We start from the raw sequence: 26,439 nt of genomic DNA, 5'->3' as shown, positions 1-26,439 counted from the left end.
TATGGGCAAAGACAGCTTCCTCTAGGCCAGGTTGCTCCAAGCCCCATCCAGCCTGGCCTTGCATGCCGGGGATGGGGCAGTTCCAGCTTCCCTGGGCAGTGTGGAGGCCGTGGCCGTGGGGCCGCCAGGGAGGCTCCTGCTCATGTCTGGGGCCCTGGGGATCCAGCGGGGCCAGCAGCTGCGCCTGGGCTCCCGCACGGGGGGCTCTGGTGGCCGTGGGCGCTGACCCTCGCCTTGGCCACGTGTGCTGGGCCGAACCCTGACCCTGCTCCCTCCCCGGAGACCCGGCTGTGCTGGAGGCTGAGACAAAGCCCTGGAGCCAGGAACGGCTCCTGAAATAGCCACGTGGCCACTCCCTGGCTGCTTTTAGCTGGTCAGTGGCTGTGCCAGGGCTGGGAGGGCAGGACGCCTGGCACGCACTCAGGCGCAGGGAGCCATGCGTGGGATCGCTGACCACACTGGCGCCAGCCTCCCCTCCTCTCCCACCAAGAGCCGTCACTCAGAGGGGCGGGAGCCCCAGAGCCAGATGTTTGCCAAAGCCACAGCATAACATGTGTGCAGCAGAGCCCCAGCCATGGCTACGCTCCAGATGAGTTCCCTGCCTGCTGACTGTGCTGGCTGGAGCGGGGAGGATGGCTGAGGAATGGAGGCCCAAGCTGCTGAGCAGTGCTCCATCACTTCACAGCCCTGTGGGCTGGGCGGGGGTACACGGGTCAGCAGGAGGGCTGTAAAGGCAGGAGGTGTGTGTGAGGGGCTCTGGTGATGTGCTTGAGATGGGACTTTGGGAAGGGGCAGCTTTGACTCCCACAGGCGATGCAGCTGAGGACTTTGGTGTGGGGCTGTACTTCATCCACCCTCATCTCTGGAAAATAAGAAGTCTGTTGTGCCTTGGCTCCCTCCACTTGTCTCTCCTGTTTTGCTGGGGAACTGGGAGGAAAGTGTGAAACAGCAAGGCCTCGATACCCGTCACTGCCCTCCCAGCTCTCCAAGCAGTGGGGAGAGGCACACTTGGTCAGAACCCTGCTTCCTTTCCAAAGTCTGGTGCTCTGGTTTCTTGCTGCCTAACCCTGAGTCATCTTGCTGTTCTCCTTTGTTGTCCTCTTCTGCTCCGTGGTGGTCATTGCGCTCCCACCACATGCTCTTCTGCCCGGCTGCAAGGCTCCAGCAAAGCTTCTCTCCACACCTGCGGGGAAGGAGAGGCAGGCAGCAGATGCTGCTGCCCAGTGTGGTCAAGGCTGCTGTGCAGGGACGGGGAAGCAAATCAGCTCTCTTGGAACACTTTGAGCTCACTGGGGAACTGGGATGTTCAGGAGGGTCTTTGGCTGGAGATTACAGAATGGCTGAGTTTGGAAAGGTAATGAGGTAATCTAGTACAACCCCCCTGCATAAGCAGCACCATCCAGAGTTGGTTGCCCAGGACATCCCTACTTTCCTGGGCAACCTCATAAAGGCAAAGTGCTTCCTGATCTTCAGAGGGGCTCTCCTGTGTTCCGGTGTGTGTCCATGCCCTCTGATCCTGACATTGGGCAAAGCTGGGAGGAGCCTGGATCCATCCTCTTGTTGCCCTCTTTCCTGTATGAATGATCCTCCTTCTCCAGCCTGAACCATCCCAGCTCCCTCAGTCTTTTGTCACAGGAGAGGTGCTCCAGTGCCTTCATCATCTTTGGGGCTCTTCACTGGACTCTCTCCAGTATGGCCATCTCTCTTCTGTACTGGGTAGCCAGCGCTCCACCTGTGGCCTCACCAGTGCAGAGGAGAGGGGCAAGATCCTCTCCCTGGCCTCCTGGCCACACTCATCCTGATGCTGCCCAGAACACCATTCTCCTTCCTTGCAGCAAGGGCACATTGCTGTCTCATCTTCAGCTTGGCACCCATGGGGACCCGGAGGGCCTCTGCTGTGAAGCTGCTCTCCAGTGGTGCGGCCCCCAGCATATACTGGTGCAGGGGATTGTTTCTTCCCCAGGGCAGAACTTTGCACTGTCCCTTGTTGAACTTTAGGAGGCCTCTCGTCCATCCCTGCAGCCTCTCAGGGTCGCTCTAGATGCAGCAGGACCCTCTGGCAAATAAACCATTCCTCCCAGTTTGGGGTCAGCAGCAGCCGTGCCCAGGGTACACGGTGCACCATCAGCCAGGTCCTTCGTGAAGATGCCAGGCAGGACTGAATGCAGGATTGACCCCTGGGGCACACTGCTGGCTACTGGCCTCCGAGCAGAGCAGATATCGTGCCCCAGATCACCACTCACTGGGCAGGAGCTGATAAGCTGAATGAGGATCTTATAGGGGAGAGTGTCAAAGAATTTAGTGCACTTCAGGCTGACAATATCCACTCCTTTTCTGTCATGCACCAGGCCAGTCATTTAGCATGTGGATCAAGCATGATTTGTCCTTAGGGGAAGCTGTGCTCACCACTCCTGATGATTTTCTTGTCCTTCCCATGCATAAAAATGGTTTCCAGGATTAGCTGCTCCATCAGTTTTCCAGAGATCAAGGTGATGCTGATTGTTTTGTAGTTATCTGGGTCCTCCTGCTTACTCTTGAAGACAGGAGAGAGATTTACCTTCCTATGGTCCTCAGGCACTCCCAAACACCACAATGGAGCAAAGATTATTGTGAGGGGCAGTGATGTCTTTCACCCTGGTCTCTGACACTGAGATTCCTGAAGACCCATTGTACTAGTAGAGAGTAAAGGAGAGAGGGCGTTAAGTACCCCAGTCTTTTACACGTCCTCTGTCACCAGGTCCCCAGTCTCCTTCAGCTGTGGGCCTGCATTTTACCCAGCCTTCCTTTTGTCAGCAATGTACTTATGAAACCTTCTTGTTGACTTTGACATCCCTTGCCAGATTCAAATCCAGTTGGGAATTGGATGCCAACAGCTGCGTTCCCATGTAATTACACTGATCAGTGAGTGATTTCAGCAGAAGGTACCCCAGATGTGTTCCCCAGACCCTATCACGGTAGCAGCCTCTTCTACACCTATCAATGAAGTCTTCAAAACACAGCATCAGAGTCATCTTCTTAACATATCCTCTGGCCTCAAGGGCATATGCCTTTTCATTTGCATCCATTATCTGACAGAAAAGATGTGTTTCCTCTGTCACTGTCATCCAGATCCTTTCCCTTGTTACAGCCTTGTTACAGCAGAGCACTGCTCACAAACCTCTCCCCTAGAGCCTGTTTTCCAACCTGTCTTTCACCACCCTAGCCCTCCAAACTGTAACATCCTGCCTTGAATATGAGGACTGTGGGAGAAGGGGTCAAAATCCTTCCTAAAGTCGAGGCAATTGTCACCCACAGCTGTCAGCCCTTTGACCCCAGGTCCCATCACTCCACCACAGAGAGCAAACAGGATGTCTTTTCCCTTCCAGGATCTGTCATGTGGCCTAAAACATGCTACAAGGAGACTCATTCCATGATTCTCCCAAGCCCAAAGTGTGTCTGACAAGAACGTAGACGCTCATATGATCCTTTAGGCTTTTGTTGAAGGTGGGACGTGACACTTGCATTCCTCCAGTTGTCAGGGATCTCCCCTGCTTTGCACCACATGTGAAGAGCAGTCCTAAAATCCATTTCTGTGAACATCCATTAATGCAGCCTGTTGAGTCCCACGGATCTTTTTAAAGAAATACTGCCTCTATCTTCACCCTTTCTGGTAGCTCTCTGAACCCTTTTGAGCAGCATGGAGGCCCGGGAGGCTGGTGGAGTTGGCATTGAGTGTTCAGTCTCACCTGGGCCTGCTGCTGCTGAATCACCAGCCACACTCAGGAATGGGCCCTTCTTCAGGCCCTCACCACCAGCACCATGGTAGAGGCTCTTCTTGGCACGCTCAGGCTTGAACTTTGGCTTTGCTGACACACTCCTGACATACCTGGCAAGGTTTATAGATTCCTACTGTGTATCTTGTCTCCATGCAGATCTCAAAGAATTGTGGAATGGTTTCAGTTGGAAGAGCCCTTAAAAACCATCTCGTTCCACCCCCCTGCCGTGAGCAGGGACTCCTTCCAGTAGACCTGGTTGTTCCATGCCCTGGAACCAGGTTGTCCAGCCTGCCCTTGGACACTTCCAGGGATGGGCAGCCACAGTTTCTCTGGGCACCCTCTCTCTTATGGGGAAGAATTTCTTCCCAATATCCAATCTAAACTTACTCTCTGTCAGTGTGAAGCTGTACTCCCTTGTCCTGTCTTTCCAGGCCCTTTTAAATATCCTCTCTCCCTCTTTCTCATTGGCTCCTTTCAGGTACTGAAAGGCCACAATTAGGTCACTCCAGAGCCTTCTCTTCTCCAGCTGAACGATCCTGGTTCTCTTAGCCTGCACCACCTTTTGCATGGCAGCTTAGCCCTGAGGCCCTGCTTAGCCCAGGCCATCTGCTGACGTCTCTGTGTTTCCCTGCGCGCTGGAATGGGCTGTTCTGGAGTGTGCTGTCCCGAAGGCTTGCCAGCTTTCCTGAGCTGCCTTGGCCTTCAGTGCTGCCTCCCAAGAGATCGCTTCCATCGACCAGTTCCCTGTAAAAGCTGAAGTCTGTCTTGCACTCCAGGGTCTCTGCTCTGCTTCTCTTCTTCCTCACTCTCTTTAGGATCCTGAATCTGCTGCTTCATGGCCGCTGCAGTCACAGCTGTTGCCAGCTGCCACAACCCCAGTTAGCACTCCCTTCTGGGGAACAGCAGATCCAGCTGCATGCCACCCCTGCTTGGCAGGGACACTGGAGTTCTTTGTGAGACCAGGGGTCTGTGATCCTGGCTTCCTCAGGTACTGCTGCCTCCTTGGCAGTTTCAGGTCAGGAATCTCCTGGCCACTGATGTCCTTCTGCTTAAAGCCTTTAGTGGCTGTGCAGGTTCTGTTCAGAAGTCAGAGGTGAGAGGGCAGTGGGGCTGCCATTCAGCCTCAGAGCCCTGGCTCCTGCTCCCACATATTTGAGCAGCAGGACTGGCACAGCCCCAGTAGAGAGTTTCCTGGGCAGTTCCACAGGCAGCTTGACCCTATTTCCCTCTATTTTTCAGGCAAACGTCAGGAGTCTCATGAATGAGCTGCAGTAAAACCAGCTGTGGATCCAAGATTTGGGGCGGATGCTAAATACAGAGCCTGGGGCTGCCCTGCATTAGCTTCTAGCAAAGTTCCTGGAAAAAAGTCCACGCCTGGTTTAAAAATTTCCAGAAGTGGTGAACTCACCACAGGCCTTAATGAGCCCTTTTGGTGCTTAATTGCCCTCACAGCTAAAAATGCATCCCTGTCCCAGACTGCGTGTGCTCTGAGTCTGCAGCAGCGCATGCCAGCTGAGAGGAGGTGGTTGCCATACCTGGTGGCTGTGATGTCTCTCAGGAGTCCCCAGGAGGCTGCAGCAGCCATCCTGCTGTCCCTGGGTCTCACGTCAGGCCCTCTGAGCGTGAGCTGCCCACAGTCAGCCAGCCCCATCCCATGGGATTCACATGTGGGGTATAAGCAGTCTGCAGGCAGGGAGCTGAGACTGGGGTGCACTGGCCACAGCCCCCCTCCCTCTGCACACAGTGGCAGAGCACAGAGCAAAGTGTCCAGTGGCTTCAAACTCACCCAACACTGTTACCTGGTCCAGCAGGTCCTTGCTGTTCCTGTGGCTTTTCTCTAGGCAGTTTAGCATCACCCATCCAAGAGAGACAAGGACCAGGTGCAGGGCTCCAGCTGTGGTTGCACCAGTGATGTGACCTCTCTTAGACCCTGTGTAGGCTCATATTGGGCAGAGTTTTGTGTTGGACCAGTGGTCCACAGATGGTCCCATCACAGGATGGGGCACTGAAGCACTAGATACATGGGATACCTTGTCCTAGCTGCACAGTCAGGGCTGGTTCTGATACCAGACTGCTGGCTCCACCAGTTACCTTGCTGGAAGATGGCTCTGGGTACCAGGAAGCCGCCAGGGTGCTGCACTACACAACAGTGAGAGCTCATCTATTGCTCCCATGTTTCTGAAGCCTTACCCAGGTCTTGTGGCAGGAGGCTGGATAGTCCCTGTTTGGGTATTTGTAAGGGTGGCACCCAGAAGAAGATGGTTATGATGGGGAAGTGAGGCTCTTCTGGAAGCATCTGAGCCTCTGGCCTAAGGAACCTGAAGCTACCATATCAGTCTGTAGCAGAGCGTGTTGCTGTACAGTGACTAAAGCAGCTGATGTACATTTTGGATAACCTTCAGAGTGAAAAGCAGTTCATTTTGGAGGAAAGAAAAGCCTTAGTTTACTATATAGTACCTATTGCAGTCACCATGGCAGGTGGTCAGTTTGTTATGCATTTCTGTCTGCAGTGGTGGAGAAGGCTGGCAGCTGACCCAAGGAATGGCAGAGGCACAGCGGGGTGTGGGTACAGGGCTTTATCCCAGGCATGGCAGAGGCACAGCGGGGCGTGGGTACAAGCTGCACCCCAGAAACGACAGCCAGCATGCAGCCAATGTCCTGGTAACCTGCATACAAGCTCCAGTGATGTCAGTGAGGTCAGATTTGAGCTCTCTGCTGAGCAGCTCCCCAGGAAGATGGGCTGGGGCAGTAGGGAGTGGGACAGTGAGCTCTAGATGGGTCCAGTTTCCCAAAGTGCCTCCTGACCCAGTTCTGTCACAGCACCTGTGTTTCCAAGTGCTCTGCAGCTGGAGTGGGGAGGGGGGGATCCTGTTCCATGGCGCTTCTTCTGGCAGCTGCTGCAGGGCTGGATCCTCTGCACAGGAGCTTAGTGCTCACTGGAGATGTGGGCTCAGTTTCTCCCTGCAGGCAGCCCCTCAGACCACAGGCAGCAGGGCTGGTGGGGGTGTCACAGGTGCTGCCTCCCCTTCCTGGCCAGGACAGGGTGTTCCCAGCCCTGGCCAGCTGACTGTTCCCTCCAGGCCCCGCCGCTGTGTCCCCTTGCCCTCGTTGCTGTATCCCTGACGGCCGGGCTGAGCCCCCAGCCAGGCCCTCTCCTTGGCGCGTGTGCGGCGTTCCTGCGCTGCTCGTGCGGGAGCCGAGGCCCCATGGCTGCTGCGGGGAGGAGCTGTGGCTGATGAGGCCTGAACTCCACTTCACCCGGGCCTGGCCCAGCTGCCTTCCCCCAGCTCTGTCCCCCAGCTTTGTTCTCCATGGAGCTCCCAGCTGGTGGAGGAGCTGTGGGCAGGGATGCGGATGCAGGAGTTGGTTTCTGCTGACCTGAGCTCTGTAGGAGCCCAAGGAGGAACTGGGGAGGGCAAGCAGGGAGCAGCATTCATCCTCCTGCTATGCCTGTCATGGTGGGTGCAGTTCTCGTGCTACAGGCAATGTGAGACTGGACTGTCACAGGGCAGTGCCACCCTCCACCCTCACGCCCAGTGTATGGGGCTGCTAGACACAGAGCTCTGAGAGCAGGACAGAGCCAGGGCCAGCGTGACAGGGGGTTGACTTTCTTACACTCTTTCTGTCCCGTCCTGAGTGTGTGTGCAGGAAAGAAGGAGCAGAGGTGCAGGGGCTGCTGCTGCTGCAGTGCTGCATGTACTGCAGAAGGAGCAGTGGCTGGTCTGGGACAAGAGCCACAGTTGCTGTCACACTGGGTTGTGATGGCCAGCTCTGAGGACGGTGTGGCAGCTGTGGCCGTGGAGCAGAAGGTGGCACTGGGGTGTGGTGGTGGTGCTGGGCTGGGTCTGGCTGGGGGTCTCTTCTGCTCAGGGGGTGCCTTCCCTCATACAGGTGACAGCCACAGACGCAGACAGTGGTGCATTTGGCTCCATTTCCTACTCCATTGGCTCTGGCATCGGCAGCGTTGTCCCCACACAGTTCAGCATTGACAAGCACTCAGGGCAGCTGTGCACGGTGCAGCCCCTGGACTGTGATGAGGGCACGTCTGCCTACGACTTCACCATCACCGCTGTGGATGGGGTGAGTCCAGCGAGGCTGCGCGTGCGGTGCTGCTGACCCAGCACTGTGCAGGGGATGCTGCTGTCTTGCACTGTCTCTGACCTGGTGCCTCCTCAGGGCGGCCTGAACTCCATGGTGTATGTGAAGGTGTTCCTGGAGGACACGAATGACAACCGGCCGGTGTTCTATCCGCTGGAGTACGCTGCCAGCATCAGCACACAGAGCATGCCAGGGACAGCCGTGCTGCGTGTCACTGCCCATGACAAGGATGAGGGGCTCAACGGGAGAGTGACGTACCGCATCGTCTTGGGAAACTCCCCCCCGCTCTTCTCCCTCAACAAGGACACAGGTGAGAACCGGCAGGCAACCAGGGCGGGCAGCAGTTGGAGCACTGTGGTGTGGGAGGTGTCAAAACCAGCCTGAGTGTCACTGCTTGGCCTCCTCAGCAGTGCAGCCTGTCTCCAGAGTATGTCTGTTCCTCTCCCTGACACATCTTTCCCTGCTAAACTTCCTTAGCTTTTGGTAACCCCTTCCCAGACTCAGTCCCTGACTTTTTGTTTCTGCTCCCTGTTCTGTTCTTCATTTGTCCTGTCTTTCTTCTCCCCATTCCCCATCCCTGACTCGCTCTGTCCATCCTCTTGTGTGCTGATGCTTCACCCCATCAGGCTGTATCCTGCTTCCTTTCTTGTCCCTGCCAGTCCCCTCTTCCCCAGCTCAGTTAACTCTCCTCTATAACTCTGTCGCTCTTGATCCCACTGTTCTCACTGGCTGCATCTGCTGGAAGCCAGAGCAGTTTCTGCTGGGGAAGTGGGTGCATGGGTGTGTGATGTCAGGGGCTCTCAGCAGCACAGAAAGGTGCACTGGGGGATCTGCACACTGATCCTCAAGTTCCCAGCAGGTGACTGGAACGAGACGAGCCCTACCAGCCCTCCTAATGCAGGACCACCTCCTTTGTAGGGCCTATCAATTATGCTCCTTCACTTCTACATCCCCTCCTAGAGCCTCCCTGCCAGCCCAGGGCCCACTTGCTGTGTTATGACACTGACCCTGTGCCCCAGACTGGAAGCCCTCTCCCCACCTTTCCCTCTCCCAAGACCTGCCTTCTGGCTCATGTCCCACAGCCTGTACCACTGCTTAACTCAGAGCTGGGTGTAAGACTAAGTGCAGAGGATTTGGGGAGGCTTTCCTGGGAGAGCTCCACTCATTCACTCCAGCTCCGCTGTGGTGGGCTCCCACTGTGATGCACGTTGTTTCCTGCCCTTTCTGGTCTGTCTTTTCCAGCTTATGGTTTGACCTGTCCCCTGGTGCCAGGTGACAGGGGTGCAGCACGATGCCACATCAACAGGTTTCTTCCTCAGGTGTCATCTCTCTGTCGTGGTCTCTGAGTGGCAAAGCCAACACCCTGGTGCAGCTGGTGATCTCTGCTCAGGATGGGGGGGGCCTGCAGGCACAGCCAAACGCCCGGGTAAACATCAGCATCGTGGAGGGCACAGTCTCACCCCCTGTCTTTGAGCAAGCTCAGTACTTCTTCAGCGTGCCCGAGGACATGCCACAGGGTGCCAGTGTGGGGGCTGTCCAGGCCCAGAACCCACCAGGTATGGGCTTGTCCCTTTTGCATGTTGCCACTTTCCCTGTCCCCACGCCATCCTTGAAGGCCAACATCTCCCACTTCCTCATGGAGTGGCCCTGCTGTGGGAGCTCCACACACTCACACCTGAGTGTGCACCCAGCTCAGCACTGTGCGTACACAGGTGTTGTATGCACACCCGTGTGTCTGTGCACGTGGGCACGGTGCTGCTGCACCACGGCTCCCTGATCGCAGGGCTGAGGGACTGAGCTGGATGGCAACTCGTTCCTTCTGTCTCCGTCCTCTTGCCCACAGGTCACGCTGATGATATCTTCTATTCCATCTCCTCGGGGGACCCTTATGGCTACTTCTCCATCGACTCGGCCTCGGGGCAGCTCCGCACCAGCCTGCCTCTGGATCACGAGTCCCAGTCGGTTCTCGTCCTGGACGTCCAGGCCCGGAGCGGTTCCCCCCCTGCCTACAGCAACACGCGAGTGAAGATCTCTGTGTCAGATGTGAACGATAACGCCCCGGCATTCCCAGCTCCCTCCGACTCCATCCTGCTGCCAGAGGCCACGGAACCTGGGGCCACGGTCTACACCGTGCAGGCCGAGGACCGTGACAGCGGTGCCAACGGGCAGGTGACCTTCGAGCTGGTGTCGGGGGGCGAGGGCTCCTTCCTCGTGGAGCGCGCCTCGGGGGCCGTGCGGCTCCTCACAGCCCTGCAGTACGAGGCCGTCTCGGCCTACAGCCTGGCCATCACGGCCCGGGACAGCGGCGTCCCGCAGCTCAGCTCCACCTTCACGCTGCTGGTGCATGTGCAAGCCGAGGACGACAACGGACCCATCTTTGACACCCTCACCTACCGTGTGGAGGTGCAGGAGGGCGTTCCCGTCTCCACCCGCTTCCTTCAGGTGAGGGCCCTGGCGCACGATGTGGAACCCACGGCCCTTACCTACCACCTGCGTGCGGACGGGGACGCCGCCAGCTTTGGCATCGTGCCTGAGAGCGGCTGGCTGTACGTCAAGAGTGCCCTGGACCGGGAGACACGGGACTTGTACGTGCTGACGGTGCTGGCCTCGGTGGGAGGCACCGGCACCGCGGCGGACGCGCGGAAGACTGGCACCAGCACCGTGCGGGTCAGCATCACGGACGAGAACGACAACAGCCCTCGGCTGAGCGAGGAGCGGTACTTCTTCACCGTGTCTGAGAATCAGGCTCCTGGCAGCAGCGTGGGAAGGGTGATGGCGAGCGACCGGGACGCCGGGCAGAACAGCCGGCTCACCTACCGCCTGCTCCAGCACGATCCCAACTTTCTTATCCACACACAGACAGGTGAGAGACTCCTCACGTCCTGAGCGGGGCCAGCTGATGAGAAAGCCCAGGCCAGGGCTGCAGTGATAGTGGCCAGGCCAGTGCTGCAGCAGAATATTCACCTTGCTGCCCCTGCAGTGCTGGGCTTCAGCAGCACACCTGAATAACACAGCTGAGCACAGGCTCTGCTCTAATGCAGCCTGTGGGCAGAGCTGTGTCCCCACCTATCAGTGTTCTCACTTCTTGTGCCTGCCCCATTCCTGGGAGCGTTCAAGGCCTCGTTAGATAGGGCTTAGAGCAACGTGGGATAGTGGGAATGTGTCCCTGCCCATGGCGGCAGGGTGGAACAGGATGGGCTTGAAGGCCCCTTCCAACCCAAACTCTTCTGGGATTCTCCCTCACAGGAGAGGTCAGCACCAAGCACAGCTTGGATCGGGAGCAGCAGTCCAGCTTCCAGCTCCTGGTGATTGTGCAGGATGGGGGAGCGCCGCCCCGCAGCGCCACCGGAACCATCTATGTCACTGTGCTGGATGAGAACGACAACGCTCCTGCTTTCCTCCACGTGGGCAGTGGTCAGGAGCTAACTGTGCAGGTAGGGGGGCGGGCTGGAGCACCAATGAGGCAGGGGCCTGGTGGCTTTTGGATGTGGGACTGCTGGGGAAAAGGGGGTAGGTGGGGGGACCCAGGAGAATTTCAGACCCTGGGAGATGAGCATGAGTTGGATCCATGCAGCAGCTGGGGCAGTTTGGTAAATTTGAGATGTGGCAGGAGGGGCGTGTCCTTGGACAGTGCAGATATCCTGGTGCACAGAGTGGGCAGGGCCTCTGGACGGCTCTGGCACAATCAGGACTGGCCAGCAGGCAGAAGCTCTTGGCTGGCACATGCCTGTAGGGAGGGACAGCAAAAGGAGCCCTGAACCTGACACAGGTTCAGAGGAGAGCCATGGTAAAGAGCGGTGAGCAGGGAGATGCAGGAGGCTATCACCCTCTAGGTCTGGGGATTTTGTACAGGCACTTGTCTTTCTGGGAGGTTGAGAAAGCATTGTCCAGCTGGGCTTGGCATGCTCAAGAGCTTTCTGTGAATCTGATTGTGTCTGCCAGCCCTCTGCACTCTGGTGGCAGCAGTCACCGGGCACTGCATATGCTGCAGACCCATGCATGGGTGCTGCTCAGGAGAACCGGGTGAGGACCTGCCCCCACCTGCCTGCCTCTGCTCTGCTGTGTCCCTGAGAGCGTCTTGAGCAGCAAGGGCTCGTGGGAGCCAGCTGAGGGACACTGGCAGCAGCAGAACAGGGTGGGCAGCCAGGGCCCTGAGCAGGGACAGCCTGCACTGGGTGGCCATGCCCACTCTGCACGTCCAGTGCTGCACGTCAGGCTGTGTGCTCAAAGCCCCTTGCTCTGAGTTGGTTCAGAAACACCACGATGATGACAGCTGCCCTCTGTCCCATGTCCTGCCTGAGCCACACACCCCAGACAGCTCAGAGCAGACGGGACTGTCTTGGTAGCCACCTGGGTGACACAAGATCAGGGGACACTGCAGCTCCAGCCAGACCTTCCCTGCTCATTGCTGCTTCCCTTCCCATTCCAGTGTGCAGTCATCCCTTGCCCAGCCATCTTCGTGCATGCCCTGTTCTGCTGTCAAAGCTGCTGGCAGGGCTTGGCCTGGGTGATCACAGCTCCAGAGCCTAGAGGAGGCAAAGGGGGCACCGTTATTCCTGCCCTCTCTCTGAGCAAGGCTTGGGACCAGCTCAGGCCAGGGACCAGCCAGCCATGGCACGGCTGGGGGAGCACTGGGTGGGCTCTGTGATGTGGCATTGCTGGCACCCGGCACCTGCTGTGAGCCCTGCTCCCGTGTGGGGACACGTGTGACACACTGCCAGGCAGGATCCGCAGCTGAGCCCAGTGCTGGGGGCACCAAGCGCTGCAAGTGCCTGACTGGAGCTTGGGTGGGCTCTGCTCTACAAAGAGGCCATGGAAGCAGATGCATCCTTCAGGGGACGGGACAAGGCTGAGATGGGTTCAGAGTTCTGAGGGCAGGTAAGTGCTGCAGCAGCTCTGAGCAAACACCTGTTTGGGCACTTTGGTTTGGGCACTTCGGTTTGCAGGTACTGGAAACAGAAATACAGAAGGGTGAAGGGCCATAACAACCCACTGTTAGCCATGTTTTGGATGTGGAAGACAGACTTTGAGGAAGAAGTGGAAACTAGATGATAGCACAAGGCTCCATGATTTCTTGCAGACATGGTCAGTGCAGCATTCATGTCACTGCTCGTCAGGCAAAGCAGAGCAGGGTTCTGTGTCGGCACCTTCCAGCATCAGCTGTGGGTGCTAAGGTGAAACACGTTGGTGTTGATGATACGCTGGCAGCACATGGGGTGTCTGCAAAGGGTCTGCAGGAATGCATCCTCCCAGGGAATGACTGCGAGGACAGGGGAGAGAGCAAAGGGAAGGAAGAGGGTGCCTGTTTTCACAGGGGGAGTGCTCCTGGTGCTGGTGTTTTTGCTGTATCCCCTCAAAGATGTGATGGTTGATGTCATGGTCTATTTACAGCTTTCAAGGTGAGGGTTCCCTGTGAAGAACTGTAGAAGGATCATGTTCCACTGCTGAGTCAGGGAAGATGATGGGACATGAAATCACCACTGCTAAGCAAGTTTCTGGAAAGCAATATGGATGGCATGTAGTGGTGGGCTCTGAACTGGCTGCCTCAGTCTGGGGAGAAGCCTGGAGCTTTGTGAATGTGCCACACCAGGCTCAGTGCAGGCAAAAAAGCAAATCAAATGCTGAATTTAATTAGAAAAGAAACAGAGAATGAAAGAAAATACCATCACACACAGCTCAGATTCTGCCCGCACTCTCTGCCTGGTTCCATTCCCTAAGTGAGCAGAAGTGCTAGAAACTGTTTAGAAAAGGATGTTAACAGGATCTCTGGCAGATAATGGTTCCAAGCAGAAATAAAATGTTCTTTGGCATGGACAAAGCTGCATGAATATTACAAAGGTGAATATTGAAAAGGTGTGCACAGAGTCTGGGGAAATGAGAAGTTGCTTTTTTATAACACAAGACCGGGCAGCTCGGTAAGAACTGACCAGGCAGCAAGTTTACAATAAACACAGGCAGCACTTCTTCATGCAGAATGTAATTAAATTGTGAAATCATTGCCCAGAGTTGCATGGGTTCAAAACTAGATGAATTCATGGAAAGAAAAAAATCCATCAAAGGCTGATGAACACAAATATGATGTGTGGCTCAGGAAGTGTCTGAGCCACAGTGGGCTGGGAGCCGGGGAAGTTCACAGGAGGATTGTTCCATACGTACCATGTTCCTCACATTTCTCTGTATCCACTGCCAGCCCCTGCCAGAGCTGTGCTTGTGGCCAGAACAGCTCAGTGAGCTTGGGACCAGGCTGGTGTTTGCAGCAACCTTTGGTGAGGGCAGGCAGACCCAGACATGCCCACGTAGCTGCTGTCTTACCAGTTTGCATAGGCAAGGCCACTGCTGTTGCTGTTTGTTCCTGTTTGTGTGACTGCGCTGGCGTTTGTACATGGGGCTGTGTGTGTGTTGCTCATGTAACTCCTCTGACATGTCTGCTTTTCTCAAAGGGGTCTGATTCCTCATGGAAGGGGAGAGCGTCCCTGCCTGCTGAGCAGGAGCCACTCAAATCTGAGTTGAGGGCAGTGGGGGCAGATGCTGCCCTGGCCTGTGGCAGGGAGAGGTTGGAAGGGCCTCTGAAGCCTGGCCCCACGTAGAGGTGTCCACGCAGGCCCTCCTTTCATCAAGGGCCAGGCTATATTTAGGTCTGTGCCTCCATCACTGCTGTGAAAGGCTGTTCCAGATTCCTTGATCTGGTACTAGAAAACATCTCTTCGTTTCCAGCCCAAACTAATTTCTGACCATTTTATACTCATTTGTTCTTGTGCCAATATTGTGTTTTTGCTTAAAAAGCTGTCCTCTCTCCCTGGAATTTCCCTCCCTCTCTCAATGTTTACAGAGCACAGTCCCAGCACTGCCTAGCCTGGCTGAATCACTCCAGCTCCTCTGGTCTCCCCTCCCAGGGCTTCAGCACAGTGCCAGCGGCTTGGGCAACAGCTCTGGCCCTCATCTCCACCCAGAAACCTGCATCCTCTTCTCCAGAGTCCTGCTTGGATTCCACTTGTCCCTTTCCTAAATGCATTAAGGGGCAGAGATCACTCTGCACAGCTGGGTCTGGGAGGGTGGTCTCTGCCGTAGGATGTGCTGGTGTGGTGGGAATGTGAGGTCTGTCCCCTTGAGGTGGGAATTTGGCATCTGCTGGGGTGGAAGGAACAGCAGAACCTGTGCCAAGTGGGAATCACGTTCCACCAAAGAGTGTGTGCTGGAGGGGCAGGTCTGCAGCAGGGAGGGGATGTTTGCTGAGGATGGTTCCAAAACCTGACACGTGCTGAGGGACAGTGATGAGGGTGCATCCAGTTCCATAGCTATCCAGAAAAGGTGTGTAATGGGTGATCTCTGTGCCAAAGGAGGCAGCTCCCCTCAGAACATGAGATTACCTGAGCACGTGCGATTGATGTCTCAATGGTCTTGTGCTGCACTGGCATAAAATGGGGGTCTAAAGTACCTACAGACAGGCAGTGCTACCCAGGAACAAAAGAGAAAAGGGAAAAGTCCCAAGCTGAGGTACCTGAGCGCCAGAAGATCTGCTAGCTGCACTTCCAGAGATGGGAAACCCCCCTGGCTATCTGTGGGAACTGAGAAGACCCCTGGCTGTGGCCAGGGAGGCTGGCACTGGGCTGTCAGGGCTCGCACGTTGGCATTTCCAGCTGAAGAGGTCTGTTGGGGCAGGGAGAATCAGGACTGTTGTGGAGTCCTGCACTTCCCTGCAGAGGCTCTGGGTGTAACAGAGGTGCAGCAGTGCCCTCCCATAGCAGTCCAGTGTGCCCCCACTCTGTTGAGTGTGTTGTTAAATGGGACAGAAGGGGAGGAGGGCTGGTGAGACAGAACCTCCCCTGGCCAGTTGTTGTGGGCTCCTCCATGTTCCGAGGCTCAGGCTCAGTTGTGGGTCCTGCAGGGGTCTGTGCTGTGGGTGAGGTGTAGGACTGCTGCAGGATGGTGCAGCCCTCATGCCATGCTGGGGGGGCTGTGGGGTGATCTGAGAGGTTCCCTGTGCCACTCAACTGCTCCCTGGGCCACGTGCAGGTGCTGGAGGAGAAGCCATCGGGACTCCTGGTCGCTTCCCTGCAGGCCAAGGACCCTGACGAGGGGGAGAACGGGACCATCATCTACTCACTGATAGGTACGAGCTCCAGAGCCGGCACATCCGCGCTGCCTTGCAGCCGTCGCCCGGGCGGGTGGGTGCCCACTGCCCGGGATCCCCACACCACGCTGCCCCTCCTTCGCACCCTGCCCTACCCTCCCTCCGCCGTGCCTCTCCCAGCCCTGTTTCCCTCTCTGCAGGAGCCTGGGCAGAGCGTTTCACTCTGCACGTGGCTACCGGCGAGCTGCGGACAGCCGCGGTTCTGCGCCGGGCCGACCGTGCCGAGTACATCTTCACCGTGACGGCCAGTGACCGCGGCGCCGCGCCCCGCAGCACGTCAGCCGTCCTTCGAGTGCAGGTACCCCAGCTCCTCCTGTCCCTGCACGCCCGCTCCTCCTGTCCCTGTACCAGCTACCCCTCGCTGGCCTCTTGGAAGACACCATCCAGCTGCTTGGCAGCCTTTCCACCCACCTCCTCATCCTCTACCACCTTCATCCCTGGGCACCCTCTGCTCCTGCTCAGCTGTTGATCCAGCCCTAAAATCCACGTGGAAAACCTGGGATGGGAAGGGATTCCTTGGTGCCTGTTCTCAGTTCCAAAGAACTGCCAGTTGCAGTTCTGCCTTCTCCAGGCCTTAGACAGCCCACCCTGTCCTAGGTACCCTGGTGCAGGAAAGACGTCAGAGGTTCCCTGCACAGAGACTTCTGCTCTTCCCAGCATGTGCTGACACTAATGCTGTGACCTGCAGGGTGTCCCTCATGTCTGTGTCACTTTGGTGCTCCCTGCCTGGTACTGCCCAGACAGCTACATCCTTTCTTTGCTGTTAGCAATGAGCTTCCTTTTACAGCAGAGGCTCCAGTTCCTCCCACCCAGGCACTCCCACCAAACAGTGTTTCACATCTTCTCGTCCATGTCCTTGCAGTTGCCAAGGCCATTTGATTGTCCTTGCTGTGCCATCTGCACCAGCCCTGCCCATTGCTCCCTTGAGCCAGCTGGGCTCTCAGTCCTTTCTGTCACACAGCCGTCCCCACTCTGTGCCCTTCCCCTGCTTTAGTGGGAGCTCCAGAGCTGAGTTCTAGCCCGGGTGCGTGTGATATACCATGTTCTCTTGAGGAGTGGAGCCTGGTGTTAGCCTGCCACATCTGCCTTCAGCCACCAATAACATGTTTTATATAATTTCCTTTTTACACTATGTCTGTAACTGTTCTTATAAATCAGAGCAGTTCTGCAGCCTCCAGAGCACTGAGGCCATCCCCATCATGCTGATTTGCATCCCTGTAATAGATATTTGCTTGACAGTCACAGGGTTTGATCCCCTCTGGGCTGACAGGTTTGTTATTACTCTCATTTTCCTCAGCTCCTTGACAGGAATGTGCTTCTTCAGCGAGTTTTCCCTTCAGATCACACCGTGGTGGCCTTTACAGCATCTTCTCTCCCAACTGCGAGTGCACCCCATCTCCAAATGAACTCCAATGTGTTTAATAAAACTAGTGATAGTATTTATTTATCTTGGGGTCATACTGGATTCTCTTTCTGTGCCTCCCATCAGGATAAGCGACCTCTCTTCTTACTCACTCTTCCTTATGTTTGCGGAATTGTTTCTGCTGCCGTCTGTTGGCTTTGCAGTATCGGGCCCAGTCACAGAGCCAAGGAGTGGCTGAGGGAAGGCACCTGTGAAGGTCACCTTCTCCAGCACCCTGCTCAAATGGGGCTTGTCTGGGTGACTTTCGGCTGTCTCCAAGGCTGGAGACTCCACCACCTGTGGGCAGCTGGTGCCAGGGCTGAGGCACCCTCGCAGCAAAAGTGTTTTCTGAGGACCATAGGGACCCTCCTGTGTTCCAGCCTGTGCCCTGGCACACAGCCCCCTGTGCGTGCCCCTCACTCCTTCCTCTCTCCCCAGGTGTTGCCATCTTCCCGTGTGCTGCCACGGCCTGATGCCACCGTATTGACCCTGCATCCCCTCGAGGGGGTCAAGCCGGGGTCTGTGATTGGTTCAGTGGCTCCCCTGGACGCCCCTGCACGAGGACAGCTGGTCTACACGGTGGTAGGAGGTGGTGGGGACGGCACCTTTGTGGTTGATAGCGTGACAGGGGAGATTTACGCTGCCCGTGAGCTGGACTACGAAGCTGGGGCACGGCACGTGCTCCAGGTGAGCGCTGAGGACACGCAGCACGGCTACCCCTCCAGCAGGTTGGTGCTGGTCCAGATCCACGTACAGGACTGCAATGACCAGGCACCCACCTTCCCCGAAGACCCCATTACCATTGTGGTGCCTGAGAATGCCCAGGCCGGCTCCTCCATCTTCACCTTCCAGGCGCTGGATGGGGATGGGGTGGGCCCCAACAGTCAGGTGCGCTATGCCCTGCTGCACCTGGAGCCGCCCGGGGCCCCCTTCCACCTCGACAGCCGCTCGGGGCAGCTGACGCTGCGCCAGCGCCTCGACCGCGAGGCCGCCGCCTCCTTCCTGCTGGTGGTCGAGGCCACGGACCAGGCCCGCAACGTCAGCCAGCGCCGCTCGGCCGCCGTCACTGCCCGCGTGTTCGTCACCGACGAGAACGACAACGTGCCCGTCTTCCTGTCCCCGGCCACCGTCAGTGTCATGGAGGACCAGCCCACAGGCTTTGTGGCGCTGCACGTGGTGGCCCAGGACAGTGACCTGGGAGAGAACGGGCGTGTGAGCTACTCCTTGCGAGGGGGAAACGGTGATGGCCGCTTCCACCTCAACCCCAGCACTGGTGAGGGCCGGGAAGGCCGGGGGTGGTGGGGACACGGAGGCTGGGGAGGGTGCAGGGGTGGTGGTGGGGGTGGTGGGGACACGGAGGCTGGGGAGGGTGCAGGGGTGCACGAGGACGTTGCACAGTGCGTGAGAGGTGATGTGTGCTGGGGAGGCTGGAGGAGCGAGACGGGGGTGCAGGGAGCCCCAGGCACAGCATCTGGTTGGCACAGTGCTGCTGTCTCCTGAGACCCATCTGTCCAGTACCTGCAGCCCCACAGTGGTCCCAAGGCATGAGCCCCAGTGCCACTGGTGCCAGCTTGCCCCTCTCCTGTGCCCACAGGAGCGCTCTCCATCGTGCGGGCCCTGAACCGGGAGGAGGTGGCGCAGCACAACCTGACAGTGGTGGCCATGGACCACGGCTTCCCGCGCCTCTCCGCCACACAGCTGCTGTCCGTGCTGGTGCTGGATGTCAATGACGAGGCTCCTGCCTTTGAGAAAGCCGAGTATGAAGCCCACATCATGGAGAACCTGCCTGCCGGCAGTCCGGTGCTGCAGGTTGTGGCCACGGACCGGGATCTGGGTGAGGATGCAGGCAAGGGTGAGCTGCTCAGCTCAGTCAGGGCCTGCTGGGAGATGCAGCCCCAGGTCTGGGCACACCCTGCTCCCTTCCGTCAGTCTGGACAGCCTGGCTGACCAGAGGGAAGGATCAGCACCTGCCTGGAGGTGGGAGATGGGCTGAATCCTGGGAGAGGGTGGGAATGGAGCAAGGACTGGTTCCCTCTGGTCCCCTGGCCTTTGTTCTGTGGGTTCTCCTTGGCCTATCTGGCCTCCCACAGCTGGGTTAGGCTGGGCCCCCCACACACCTCTGCCATTGGGGGTGAGCCCACCCTCTCACCCAGGCCGTGATCCCCGGATGGGAGCTGGGAGCAGGGAGGTGCAGGACTGGGAGCCAAATGAGGAGTTAGGGCTGCTGCTGGGCTGCCTTCAGACCACCTTTGTCCCCACAGGTGCCAACGGGCAGGTGTCCTATGGGGGTCTCTCTGGGGGGCCGTTCTCCATTCACCCACAGACGGGGCTCATTGTCACCACGCGTCCCCTGGACCGGGAGGAGCAGGAGCAGCATGTGCTGACAGGTAGGCAAGGGAGGCAGCACGCAGTGGGTCGGTGGGGGTAGACAGGAATTCCTGCTGCTGGGGTGGGGACTGTTGCAGAGGGGGCAGGCCATGGGGAGAGAGCAGGGGCTGTGGGGCACAGCAGGGATGTGGGGTGATTTAAGGCTGCAGGGATGCCGATGCTCTCGTGCCTGGTTACCCTTGTGGGTGTCTGGGTGTTGGCACACAACCGCTGTGGCCGTAGCTCCCAGTCAAGGCAGCCTCTGGGGCTCTCACTCTCCCACTGTGTCCTGCAGTGTACGCGCGGGACGCCGGCCTGCCGCCCAGCCTCACCAAGGCCACGGTGTGGATTGTAGTGGGGGATGAGAATGACCATGCACCCCACCTGGAGAGCGAGTCCTGCACCGTGGAGGTTCCTGAGAACCAGAGTCGTGTGGCACTCTACACCCTGCGGGCCACTGATCCTGATGGTGGGGAGAACGGACGCTTGGAATACCGGGTGGCAGGTGAGATGCACTGGGAGCGTGGGACTGGCAAGGACTTCTCCCTGGGCTTCCCTGGATCTGGGGACATCAACTGCAGCAGTCTCATTCCACGTCAGTTCTCTCTTGCTCCAAACTGCACATCACTGCTGCCATCTCTCAGCTCTCTGCGCCCAGTAAAGAGCACCCTAAGATCTAGACAGGCTGCACTGCTCATTCTCCAGGCTTGTGTCTAGTTCCCCAGGCTTAGACCAGTTCCACACCTCTCCTGGCTGCTCTGACCTGTTAATTCATAGGTTGCCAAGTCATATTTTTGCTGTATCCTGTCACAGGCTGTCTGGCAACTCCCCATGGCAGCAGCGTTGGCCTGTGAGTGGTTAGAGTCCGTTGTTCATATGGAGGTTTGCTCCTACTGGGGCTCACTCTACCCACCCTGCCAGACCCCATGGTGGTGGGCTTCGTGCTCTAGCCAGGGCCTTTCTCATTCCAGTTACAGCCATGCTGTGTTGCTACTCCACCTCTTCTCTTTTAGGTGGAGACCCTGGGCAGGATTTCAGCCTAGACCCCGTCTCCGGTGTCCTCTCCACTGCACATGCCCTCGACCGAGAGCAAATTTCTTCCTACAGCCTCATTGTAGTGGTGCAGGACCACGGCTCCCCGCCACGCAGTGCCACCATGTCAGTGACTGTGCAGGTGTTGGACCTCAATGACAACGCGCCCAGTTTTGCTCAGGCCAGCTACACGGTGGAGGTGCCAGAGGACTTGCCAGTGGGTGCCCTGGTGCTGCAGCTGGTGGCTGAAGACCCAGATGAGGGCACCAATGGACAGGTTTCCTACTACCTGGGCAATGAGTCGCTGGGCATGTTCCAGGTGGAGCCACAGAGCGGGCGCATCCGGAGCGCCCAGGCCCTGGACCGGGAGCGCCAGCCCACCTACAGCTTCCTGGCCAAGGCGGTGGACTCGGCGCCGTGGGAGCCCAAGAGCGCGGCTGTGCGTGTCACCGTCGTGGTGCGAGACGTCAACGACCACGTCCCCACCTTCCTGCACAGCCCCCTCACCGTCAACCTGTCGCGCCACACGCCGCTCAAGCAGGTGGTGGCCACCATGCGGGCCGAGGATAGGGACGCGGGAGCCAACGCCTCCATCCTGTACCGCTTTGCCACGCCCAGCTCCGCCTTCGCCATCAACTCCTACACCGGGGACATCCAGCTGCTGCAGCCCCTGGGCTCGCTCAGCCAGCGCCAGCGGACGCTCTTCGTGCTGGCCACGGACCTGGGGCAACCGGCGCTCTCCTCCACAGGGGTGGTGGTGATCCACGTGCAGGAGGAGCCCTACCGCGGGCTGCGCTTTCCCCGCAGCACCAGGGACGTGGCCCTGGCCGAAAATGCCGCCCCAGGTACCCGCTGGCAGGGACCAGAAAGTGCCTGATGGGATGGGGTAGGGCACAAGAGGAGGTGGGAGCAGCGCTGTGGGGAGCTCAGACCAGAGAGCAGTGTGAGTCCAGGGGAGTCCTGTTATGCTTTGGGCAGACCCGAGGAACTGCAGGGTCTGCGTGGTGCCCAGGCTGGTGTCCCTGTAGACTGGCCTCGGTGTGTTCAGATCACTGTAGGCAGCCACAGGTGTCCAAGTGCTCCTGGAAGGTCTCCAGGGTCACAGTGAGACCACTGAGGAGCCATGGATAGGCAGTGACACCAGGCTCCCAGCCCGACCATGGATCTTCAGTCCCCTGTCAGCAGTGTCCTCAGGCAGAGCAGTGCTCCTGTGGTACAGCACGTGCTGCCCTGACCCTTTGCTGCGTGCTCCAAGGGTCCACTGTCCTTTCATACCCTTTTGCTCTCACAGGCACTGAGGTGGTGAGTGTCCAGGCCACGCACACGGGAAGCTCCTCAGGGCACATCACCTACAGCATCGTCAGTGGCAACGAGAGGAACACCTTCCTGATCCAGCCCAGCTCAGGTACAGCTCTAGGAACACTTGGAGAGCTCTGCTCAGGCCTGCTCAGGTGCTTGGGGCCCCCAGGCCCAGGAACACCGCCCACACTCTGTACCAGTTAGTTGGAATGGGGACACTGCCCTGTCACTGACCAGTGGCTGTTAGCACTGCTCCCAGTGCAATTGTGGTCCCTCATAATTAGACTTTTCCCCAGAACCTCAGAGAGCAGGGTTAGATGGGATTCTGGGAAGACATTCTTCCCTGTGACAGTGGTGAGGCTCTGGCACAGGTTGTCCAGAGAAGCTGTGGCTGCCCCATCCCTGGAAGTGTCCAAGGCCAGGTTGGACAGGGCTTGGAGCAAGCTGAGATAATGAAAGGTGTCCCTACATGCCCATAGGAATGTTGTCCATTAGTTTAGTACATCCTGCTGGCTGCCCCCTTCCTTCTCAGGTGGGACAGCAGCACCTTGTTGCTGCAGCAGCCTAGCTGCCCATGGCTCAGGCTGGTGGCTGTGGGTGTCTGTCCTCAGAGCACTTTGTAAGGCTCTGACTGGACTCAGAGCTGCAGGGTGGTGTCTCTGGCTTGGAGCTGGATGAGCATGTGTCAGGAACAGCTCTTTCTGCTCCACACCTTCGTGAGAGTCTCCAGATGGGGGGACTGTCACATGCTGTGATGTCAGCAGGAACTGCCTGTCCCCAGCAAGGTGTGGGTGCTATCACTCAGGGCAGCTCTTGAGAATGATGAGAGCTGGCAGTGTGGGGAGGGCTTGGGAGAGCTCAGTGTGTCTGTCCTGTCCACCTGAGGATGGAGGGATGGAGGAATGGAGGGATGGAGGATGGAGGGATGGAGGGATGGAGGATGGACATGCTGGTACATCACCCTCCCTTCCTGCCATTCCCCCTCCCAGGTGCCATCTCAGTGCAGGACTCCAGTAGCCTGGACTTTGAGGCCAGCCCCCGGCTGCGCCTGGTGATCCAGGCAGAGACTGCAGCCTCCTTTGGCTTCATGGCCATCAACCTCAACCTCCAGGATGTGAACGACAACCTACCCCGCTTCCAGCTGCAGAACTATGTGGCATTCATCTGGGAGTCACAGAGCTATGACTCACCTGTCATCCAGGTATGGCAGGGCACAAAAAGAGATACCTGAGCCCTGGCCTGGCTGGAGTTATGGGATGGGAGCTGCATGGGCCTGGGGTTGGCTCCAGCACACAAGTCCTGCCTCAGGGGCTCCAGAGCTGAATCTCATGTGGCTTTGCAGGTGCTAGCAGATGACCTGGACCAGGGAGCGAATGGGCAGGTGACTTATGCCATCAACCAGTCCCTGCCAATGCCGGGCTTGTACCACATTGACCCCCAGACTGGCACCATTACCACTGCTGCCATCCTGGACAGAGAGATCTGGTCCCAGACCCGGTGAGTGCAGCCAGGCTGGGGGATACCAGGACAGGAGCACAGCCCCAAGGCATGGGGAACACTGTTCTTGGTGCCCCCAAAGCTGTCCCAGCCTGGCTGTGAAATGGCTCTACCAAGCAGCTCAGCTGAGGGTCAGTGGGAGTGAAGGACACAGGAGCCAGATGGCCAAGATGAGCCCACGCACAGCTCAGTCAGGTCTCTGCAGAGCTGAGGAGATTGTGAGAGGGCCCTAGGTTCATCCATTCCCCTTCCTGCCTCCTTAATCCTCACTGCACCTGCTCAATTTTCTTCCACCTCCAAGGACAGGACCCTTATGTCCTGCCACATGGCTCCCAACCCTGCACTAGCCTGAGCTCCCCCAGATGTCCCCTCGCATCCAGACAGGCCCTCTGGGCCCCTCACCATGTGTGCATGCTCTGGACATGTCCATCCACTCTAGCCACACGTATGTGAAATGCTGGCAAACACCTCACCATGAATTTGAGGCTTCTCCTGCCCTTTCCCACACACCTTGCTCAGGTGAGGTCCCCCAGTTTGTGTTCTCCCCCTCCACGTGTGCCCCCATGGCTGTGGGCTCCTCTGCTGTCCCCACCCTGGTCTGGGGTATTCTTTCCATCCACACATCCCTCACCATTCCAGAGATGCTCCAAGTATTCCCCAGCAGCCAGAGAGCCCCAGACACCTGCCTGCACCCCGCAAGGTGCTCTGCCTGCGCCCACACATTTTCCAACCTCAACACATGCCGTAGGTGTGCAGAAACCTGCTGCCCTGCCCCACCATGCCCTCCATGTACCACACCCACTGTCCCACACGTGCTCTCCAAATCACAGAATCACTGAGGTTGGCTAAGACATCTGAGATTACTGAGTCCACCCTGTGACTGATCACAGTCTTATCAGCTAGACTAGAGCACTGAGTGCCACATCCAGTCTTTCCTTAAACGTCTCCAGAGAATGTGCCACATGGATCCATCACCGCAGACTCTGGGCTGCTGCACAGTTTCCCCACCCCATGCACACGCTCCAGCCCCGTGCACACCTGCAGTTCATGTCCCAGGTGCAATGCAGGTGTGCAGTGCATGTCCCAGGAACTGTACTCGGGTGAGGTGCTCCCTCACGTGTGTGGGCACACATCTGACCCTGATGCCTGCCCACAGCTTGGTGGTGACAGCGATGGACCGAGGAACGCCACCGCTCATGGGCTCGGCCACGCTGACCGTGGTGGTGATGGACATCAATGACAACAGCCCTACCATCCCTGTCCCCTGGGAGATCCGTGTCCCTGAGAGTGAGTGCCTAGCACTGAGGGCCAGAGCTGGGGTACGACGGGCACCGTGGGGTGGGGAGGAGCCCCCAGAGAGGCCAGGCCAGTCCCTGTCAGGGTCTGGGTCACACTGACCTGCTGAAGCCCCCCAAGCTCTCCAGCATGACCCCTGTGCTGTGCTCAGACCCCTGTGTCTGAGGGAGCAACCTGAATTACCAGCTCAACCCTGGCCCCTGTCCCGTGTCCGGGACTCTGGCCGCAGACACCTGCCCTGCCTGCTCACAGTCCTCAGCCAGAATGCCCTGTGTCCATGCCAACCTCCACCTGCCCTGCCGAGCCCCCAGGACCTTTGGCTTCCTCCCGGCATCTCCCTCTCTCCCGTGGCATCTTCCCCTCTCCCTGGTGCTCTGGGTTGAAGTGGTTTCCCACCAGGTGAGCCAGGTGTGCAGGGATGGGTCTGCTCACTCACGTCTGCTCCCCACAGACGCTCTGCTGGGGACCCAGATAGCCCAGCTGACTGGGAACGACGTGGACTCAGGCCCTGCACTCTCCTACACGCTGCTGCTGGAGGGGGAGGCCGCAGACACCTTCGGGGTGCTGCGCTACGGGGGCCACATTGCCCTGACGGGGCCGCTGGACCACGAGCAGCGCAGCCGCTACACGCTCACCCTGCGCGCCTCCGACACGCGCCACGAGACCGAGGCCAACCTCACCGTCCTTGTGGAGGATGTGAACGACAACGTGCCCACCTTCACACAGGTCTTCTATCAGGTACATGTGCCAGGCGTGCCAGCCAGCGGGGGCCATCCCACACAAGCCCTCTGCAGCTCCTGCCTGGCCCACCTGCCCTTACCAAGCAGAAGATGGGTCTGAGCCCCTCCTGGTCCCGCTTTCTGACCCACATCTACATCCTGGCATTCCTCGTGCTGTCACTGTGGCATAGAAGGAGTTGAAACCAGGCAAGTGACCCTGGGACCAGCCCCTGCCATGGGCACGGCTGGATCCAGAGGGTCCAGCAGAAATGGATGAGCACAGTGGGGAGGCCAGTGAAGGTGGGAAATGGGCCACAGCCCATACAAATATTTGTGGCGAGACCTGGGTAGGTCCCTGTTGAAAGCTGGCTTGGGCAGTGTGTGCTGCAGTTCTGGAGCCCAGGCAAAGGGTTGGGGAGGCCCAGGAATGCTTGAAGAGACTAGGAGCACAGACCCCTTGCCTGTGGTTTCCCTGGCTAGCTAGAGACTGGACGACCTTGGCTTTGGCTCCCTGGCCAGCCCCAGACCCTTCTCCCAGCGATGCTGGGGGCTCTGGGCAGGGGGAAATCAGATGCTGACTGGGGTTTCCTCTTCTTCCAGGTGCTGCTGCCGGAGCACACACCTGCTGGCAGTGTCATCCTCACTGTGAGCGCAACCGACCCCGACTCAGGGAGCAATGGGGACATCACCTTCCACCTGGCTGTGCCCAGTCCTGATGTTGCCATCGACCCCAGCAATGGTGCGTGGGCTTGGTGCTCTGTGTGCCTCTCTCTAAGGGTGCCTGTGCAGGGGAGTGCCCCCATGCTGGCCCTGTTCAAACCCGCACGAGGTTGCTTTCTGGTG

The 26,439-nt window shown here is 58.1% G+C and overlaps 1 protein-coding gene across 1 annotated transcript in view; it reads left to right on the top strand.

Annotated features, from left to right (window-relative positions):
* DCHS1 (dachsous cadherin-related 1) overlaps positions 1-26,439 on the top strand; it is a 43,511-nt gene that overhangs the window by 11,933 nt on the left and 5,139 nt on the right. The window contains exons 3-20 of the mRNA XM_063393388.1: positions 7,647-7,835; positions 7,932-8,163; positions 9,173-9,409; positions 9,697-10,716; positions 11,100-11,287; positions 15,867-15,963; positions 16,125-16,282; positions 17,825-18,659; positions 18,981-19,220; positions 19,648-19,773; positions 20,049-20,258; positions 20,767-21,630; positions 22,077-22,190; positions 23,074-23,285; positions 23,427-23,581; positions 24,738-24,868; positions 25,329-25,615; positions 26,197-26,335. Coding sequence (XP_063249458.1) covers positions 7,647-7,835; positions 7,932-8,163; positions 9,173-9,409; positions 9,697-10,716; positions 11,100-11,287; positions 15,867-15,963; positions 16,125-16,282; positions 17,825-18,659; positions 18,981-19,220; positions 19,648-19,773; positions 20,049-20,258; positions 20,767-21,630; positions 22,077-22,190; positions 23,074-23,285; positions 23,427-23,581; positions 24,738-24,868; positions 25,329-25,615; positions 26,197-26,335 — 5,434 coding nt within the window. The remainder of the gene's footprint in view (positions 1-7,646; positions 7,836-7,931; positions 8,164-9,172; positions 9,410-9,696; positions 10,717-11,099; positions 11,288-15,866; positions 15,964-16,124; positions 16,283-17,824; positions 18,660-18,980; positions 19,221-19,647; positions 19,774-20,048; positions 20,259-20,766; positions 21,631-22,076; positions 22,191-23,073; positions 23,286-23,426; positions 23,582-24,737; positions 24,869-25,328; positions 25,616-26,196; positions 26,336-26,439) is intronic.

This window comes from Prinia subflava, chromosome 3, assembly GCF_021018805.1.
Source record: "Prinia subflava isolate CZ2003 ecotype Zambia chromosome 3, Cam_Psub_1.2, whole genome shotgun sequence".
Taxonomy (NCBI): Eukaryota; Metazoa; Chordata; class Aves; order Passeriformes; family Cisticolidae; genus Prinia; species Prinia subflava.
Note: the sequence above shows the minus strand (reverse complement) of the source record. Positions and strands in the feature narration are given on the sequence as shown.